Source organism: Populus alba, chromosome 15, assembly GCF_005239225.2.
Source record: "Populus alba chromosome 15, ASM523922v2, whole genome shotgun sequence".
Lineage (NCBI taxonomy): Eukaryota > Viridiplantae > Streptophyta > Magnoliopsida > Malpighiales > Salicaceae > Populus > Populus alba.
This window is the reverse complement of record NC_133298.1, coordinates 12,649,894-12,656,468: the sequence shown is the minus strand read 5'-3', so window position 1 is coordinate 12,656,468 and position 6,575 is coordinate 12,649,894. Positions and strand designations below refer to the sequence as shown.

The window sequence follows — 6,575 nt, the reverse complement described above, 5'->3', positions numbered from 1 at the left end:
TGTGCCTCTCTCAATTGTGGAAAAGAAACTAGTATCGAAACTAGATGAGAATGGAATAGGGCCATGAGATGCTGAAGATGAACGACACAGCTCACATGATAATCCGAGATGCCTGAAAACTAATAGCAACCCAAAAATTGGCTGTATTGCCAACTTCCAAACTAGAAGTCTCATTGCAGGAGGAAACCATTCGCAGCATAAAGTTATTGGCTGGTTGAACGGCGGGTAAGGTAACAATCTTGTTGCACTGAAGATAACATTAAGAGAGGAAAAGCAGTACACGTTGTGAACGAGAAGAAATGGTTCCTGCAAAAAGTGATCGATTACAAGGATCTGGTAGTACTTGGAGTGTATTTCATCTTCAAGCACATAATTAAACGCATGAAAATAACGCACGCAGCCATGATATTTAAATACTATAATCTTACAACATCATGTATCCTTAGAAAGAACCACAGATCACATTAGACAGACAGAAAAATCGCCAGATTCAGTGAAAACAAAGAACTCTACTAAGTAGCAGCATCAGCATGTAACTGAAAGGAACTCTAGCAAGTCTTCCCCAACAATGAACATGGTATCAAGACAAGCTGGAAGCTCTCAGTATCGGTCATCCCTGTCACCATCAAAGAATGTATAGCCGCTACTCCTCCTGGACTTATCCTGCAGAACCAGAACATATGCATTGAGCCATTATCTTATTATAGTTGCAATGTGTTCGGAGATATTTAATGCTACATATTATTGGTAAACCATTTAATCAACTGCATTCATGATCAATTAAGGAAACTCCCTAGTTTATCACTTGCGCTATTTTTGTTCACAAAAATGCTGACGAAAACAATGGCAAGAAATAATTTCTAGAAAATTATGTGCCATTGGATCATGATCTTAATGCAGGATTCAATGGTCGTACCCTCAGTCTTTTCCTAGCATTTTAATGTTTAGCATTACTCTTTTCGTAATTAGTAGAACGAAACTAGAGATGGTTCAGGCAACATGGGAATGATGTAGATCCCTCTCTACTTATCCATCAATCCTTTCCACTCAAACAAACATAGTGTGGCATTTTATCAGCAGACTCCTAGAATCATTATGGCTCTCTCAAAATCAGTTTAAGACAACTGTTTATGGCTCATCACCTACCTTGGTAATGAGCTTCTCAAAAGCATAAGTCCCATTCTCTTCAATGTATTTCTCTGCGGCAGATAGAACATCATCTGGTTTGCTGAAGATATCCTTCTTTCTTGGCACATACAATATATTAATGGTTTCCTGTGGGTTGGCATAGAAAGGTCTCACAAAGTTCTCGTAAACGTATGCAGCACCACTGAAGTATGGAACGACCAACCAGCAGGTCAAAATGAGCTTCGCAAATGGCCAGATTGGTATCCTGCCATTACATTCAAGGGTTTAGCAAATTCTGCCACCAGCTAAATATTTTTGCAAAAGTGCATTGTTAAAATAACAGTAACAACTTAGCAAGGCATTTCACCATATTGAGAAATTACCCCAGAAACTAAATAAAATAGATCTTCCAAGCTAATTGATTTTTTGTTTATATTTTATTCCCATTAAGAAGTACACCAAATCTGCACAAAACTAAACTGTCACGATGTAACATGTGATAAATTTAGGATAGAACAAAAGGCAAGATGACTCAATTCTCTCAGCAGCAGGTTCTTTGTGAGTTGGCCAGCTTTGGATAACACCAGAACTAGCAAAAAAGGAGTTCCGAAACAATAATATTCAACAACCACCATCAGCAATGCAATCCCTAATTCCCATTCCGAAATTACTACTAATGATAGAAACAGAACAGACAAAACAAAACGAATTAAAATATTTTAAGAGGGTAATTTGAAGTGAAGAAAACTTACCACTCAATGACTTTGGCAAAGGTGAGCTCAAAGAGAGTGATCATGGAATAAAGAATCCAGTAAGTAAGCCATTGCTTATCATCAACATGAGATTTTGTCTCGATTGCCCTAATTGAGGCATATCTGTCCAAACACAACCCAAATTATCATAACATTTTACTCACAAAAAGAACTACGGCAGGAAAAGGAAACAAAAAAAAAAAAAAAAAAAAGGAAAGAGGGAAAAGAGGGGGGCTTACAAAGGATAAACAAGACTAATCACAGGCCTGGAAATTATTCAGATTAGAAGTTAGATTTTTAAAAAATAAAAATAAAAAAGCACACTATATATATAGAAAATTAATAAGCCAATGAGTTTGTTTTATCTTTGAATAACTTTTTCGTACCAAAAGAAAAAAATAAAGATAAATACAAACACCCTACTTTGAGGGTTTCCACTATCTCGGTAGCAAAATAATACTCCCATCACACAATGAAAGCAAGAAAAAATGAAGCTTTTGATGTTCTTAGTTTCAACAAACCTTGAAACAAAATAGATACACATGAAGAAGGAAAGCATACCCAGCAAGAACGTCAAAGTTCTCAAGAAGAACCTTTAAAAAGCTTCCAGTCCCAGATCCCATATCTGTCTCGCACGCACTAACAAAACAATGTTGTTCGCTTTCTCTGTCTCTGTTCGTCTGCAATTCTCTTACAAGAAGGAGCTCTCTAGCTTTTCTTGGTGATAGTGTTTGTGTGTGAAGTGAGAAAGGAGAGAAGACAGGTGGGGAAAAATTTTTCAAAAGGAAAAGCGGAAGCTGCCAAAACTCAAAAGCTTAAAATATTTTTGTTTTTTTATTTCAATAATATTTTTAAAAAGAATTTAAATATTTTTTATATTTTATATTTTAAATTAATATATATTTAGACGTTTAAATTATTTTGATATATTAATATTAAAAATTATTTTAATATATTTTTTAATAAAAAAAACATTTTAAAAAAAATAACTACATCTCATAATACCTGCGGTTTCTGTAACGTACGGTGTAGATTTTTATTGGAGCACAGCTCAAGCATTGACGAATGCATTGTCCAAATGTCCTCGTTCCGACTGTTTTTCCTAAATGGCAGTGGATTCGGTGCAGCAAACATTTTGGAATCACTGGAAGAGTCCAATTACTGCCCATTTTAATAAAGTTGTTTTTTAAAAAAAATTTTATTTTAAAATATATTAAAATACTATTTTTTTTATTTTTTTTATTAAAATAATATAAAATTATTTAAAATTTTAATTTATAATTAAAAAAAATTAAATATTTTTAAAACACAAAAACAAATAATATATCTTAATCTTTATTTAACTGCTTCAATATTTATATGCAATAGTCTCAAAAAAACCTCATTTGTTAAGCTCATTTGTTAAGGTTAGTGAGCTAATTCAAATATAATTTTAAAGATAATCTTAAACAAACCTAACTTGAACTAAGATTAGGTAAGCTAATTTTATTTAATAAAAAAAAACTCAATTACTCATGTAAGCTTAAGTTTAGAAACTAATTTAAGTATATATTTGATGCGTGAGTTTTTTATTTAAGTGTCTCTATTTTTATTTTTATTAATTGAGTTAAAGAATTTTTTTAGTTTTTTTTTTATAATTATGTATCTGTGCTAGATTTCATCATATATACAATAATATGGCTGTAAAATTGATACATCATAACATGCATATACATCAAATATACATGAACATAATACTTTATTTATAATTAAGTGTTTATATTTTATTATTATTATTCAAGTGTTTGCATTTAAATTTTTTTAGCTTTTGATTTTAAATGCTCCACTTTGAAATAGTATTTTGATCTTATTTGATAAAGTTAAGTAAAATTATAAATTAAAATGATAAAAAATTATTGAAAATAAAAGGTAAATTGTATAGACTACAATTGATTAGATAAAAACATTAAAAAAAATTAAAATACACACACATATTAAGGTTCATTAAAACCGAAATTTAATTAAAACTCACGAATTTTGCTAAGAGAAAAAAAAAAAAAAAAGTTGTGAAGGAAGGATAGTTCGGCCTTTTAGCTTGTGGCAATTACTTCAAAGGAGACCAAATTCGGTCATCAATATTTGTGCTCAATTATGAATTTTTAAAAGCAAGGTGGAAGTGACATCAAGTCATACACTTTTATACTTTCCTTTTGATCAAGCATGGAAGCGTAGTGAGCATTATTTACATCCAAAATATACATCATCTAGTCAAATGTGAATGATTGGGTGAAAATTGTAAGTTTTGTGTTGTTTAGTAGGGGTGTTCATGGTCCGGTTCGGTCCGGTTTTAACATAAAAATTCAACCGAACCGGAAAATACTATAACTTGTTAATATAACCCGAACCGAACCGAGAACCGGTTCAAACCGAACCGGTTTTGTTCGGTTCGGCTCGGTTTTTTAGCCTTAGAAACCAGAAAAACCGAAATCAATTAAATAAGAGAAAACTTGGTCCAATCACAATCACTTGACAAACTTGGCCGAATCACATTCAAAAAAATCCTTGTTGAAACCTTTGAATCCAAGCTCTCCGGTTGAGATCTGAAAAATCTCCCTTAATTGAATCATAATCACTGAATTTATCCATATTAAAACAACTACATGTTAACAAAGATTTCAATAGCATCCCGTAAAGTAGAGAATAGAAAGGCAACAATATAAGAGAAAATGAATTGCTTTAAGTCTTTCTTGTGCACAGAAGAGAGGGAGACGGAGAAAGGGAAGGGTAAGGCCACTGGAAAAGAAAAATGGGGGGAGAGAGAGCAGGGAAGGAGAGAGCGGGGAAGGGGGGGGAGAGAGCAAGGAGGGAGGGATGGGTGGGTTGCTGAAAAGAGAAGGGATTTTGGGGGGAGGGGGGGATAATTTATTATTAGGTTTAGTGGTGGTGGTGGGGGGGGGGTTTAATTTATTATGGAAAAGGGAAAGGGAAATGGGGAAAAGGGAAAGGGAAATGGGGAAAAGCTGGAAAGTTTTGGGGGGAGGGGGGAATAATTTATTATTAGGTTTAGTGGGGGGTGGGTTAATTTATTATTAGGTTTAGTGTTTCTTTTTATATATTTTTTTAAATTCAATTAAACTGGTTCGGTTTGGTCCGGTTTAATCGGTTTAAGCCTTCTTAAACCGAAATCGAACCGGACCTAGTGGTTTTTTAAATTTTTTAATCGGTTTATTCGGTTTTTTCTATCGGTTCGGTTTTTTCGGTTAATTTTTTCTCGGTTTTCTCGGTTTAATCGGTTGGTCGGTTTTTTTGAACACCCCTATTGTTTAGGCATTAAATTGGACACTTCAATTAGTCAAAGAGACTAAGCAATGAAAAAGGAAACATTCACAATAGGAAAAAAAAAAAAAACATTAGGGATGTTTTAGGCATGTTTTTTCTTGGTTATTTTATTTAGATTAATTAGGGGTTTTTGAGAATGTGGTAACAATTATTTTTCAAAGTACTTTTCGCTTAAAAATACATCAAAATAATTATTTTTTTTAATTATTTTTGATATCATCATATCAAAATGATCCAAATTTTTTTAAAAAAAATCATTTTTTTTAGAAATGTCATTTGAAACGCAATTCCAAACAGGCCCTTACTAGTTACAAACATGTGTTATATTATGGTCAGATCAAAAGATTATTTAAATGTAATAAAAAAAATCCAAACCATAGAAAATTCTTTGATATTTTTATTAAACTTGGTCTAGCGGGTCAACCTTGAAACCTCTTGATTTAAATCTTTGTTTAGGTATAAGTTTAAAATTAAATTATGTGAGAGTTGCTTTGAAGTGATCCAATCAGCTTGACTAATCAAAAAGCATATCGCTTGACCATTAAAAACATATAACGATGAAATTGAAGAAAAAATAATGAAATTAACATAAAAAACCTCTTAATCCAACTTCTTGTCTAACACAAGTTTAAAATTAAACTATATGAAAGTTGTTATGGTGTAACATAGTCAATTTGGCTAGTCCAAAGGTAACCACGCCAATTGGTTCAAAAAGTTTTAGGATAAAAGGAAAAAAATAAAATTAAAACAAAAAAGAAGAAGAAAGGAATGCATGAAAAAAATGGAGCGCTGAATTAAAAAAATGTTGTTAATATAAATAGTTCAACTTCTTAATGATTTCTACAAAAATTTTAGTATAAAAGTAATTGTTGTTTACAAATATCTATTTTACATATTCAAAATTAGTTAAGTTTATTCTCTACATTTACTTAAAAGATTACTCTCATTGTAAAAAAATTTTATACCACACATAATTTTTTTACAAATCTATCTTTCAAGTTTTTTATTGCATTAATTAAAAAAAAAAAGCTAATTCATGTGGGAGAAACATTGTACATTAGGTGTGATTTGCTATGGATTACAATATCAGAACTACGTTCTTATCTCTAAGAAAAAAACCATTATAATTATCCTATAGGGGTAGATTAGTATTTTTATAAGGTTCATTTTGTCATTCTTCAATTGTTGAGAGGCATCTTTGTCCTTTCATAAACTTGTTGTACAATGGATTTACTTTATTACCCTAAAAAGTAATTTTTAACTTAACTATGGCTAGGGGCATTGGTTGTTTTTCACTTTTTTTTAGAACAATGCAATGACTCTATTATCCTTGAAAGGAAAATTCTCAAAGCATCTTTACAGGGGCCAATTCATCAT

The 6,575-nt window shown here is 31.6% G+C and overlaps 1 protein-coding gene across 2 annotated transcripts; it reads right to left on the bottom strand.

The window, feature by feature from the left end:
• Nucleotides 1–373: 373 nt before the first annotated feature.
• Nucleotides 374–2,659, bottom strand: LOC118033372 (HVA22-like protein a). 2 transcript variants are annotated; one of them, XM_035038329.1, is made up of 5 exons: nucleotides 2,442–2,657; nucleotides 2,120–2,146; nucleotides 1,881–2,003; nucleotides 1,147–1,393; nucleotides 374–663 (listed from the first exon to the last, which is right to left on the bottom strand). In XM_035038329.1, exons 1-5 carry the CDS (start codon nucleotides 2,501–2,503, stop codon nucleotides 601–603), a joined length of 522 nt encoding a protein of 173 aa, XP_034894220.1. In that variant the 5' UTR covers nucleotides 2,504–2,657; the 3' UTR covers nucleotides 374–600. The 2 variants fall into 2 exon arrangements, with proteins under 2 accessions (XP_034894220.1, XP_073260896.1); XM_073404795.1 differs by lacking the exon at nucleotides 2,120–2,146 and having other exon boundaries at nucleotides 2,442–2,659.
• Between the last annotated feature and the right edge of the window lie 3,916 nt (nucleotides 2,660–6,575).

Coding starts and splice junctions, on each gene's coding strand:
- LOC118033372 (XM_035038329.1), bottom strand. CDS start 2,503: ATGGGATCTGGGACTGGAAGCTTTTTAAAGGTTCTTCTTGAGAACTTT. Junction 1,394..1,880: donor TTTGCCAAAGTCATTGAGTG/GTAAGTTTTCTT, acceptor ATGTAATGGCAG/GATACCAATCTGGCCATTTG. Junction 664..1,146: donor TTGAGAAGCTCATTACCAAG/GTAGGTGATGAG, acceptor CTGGTTCTGCAG/GATAAGTCCAGGAGGAGTAG.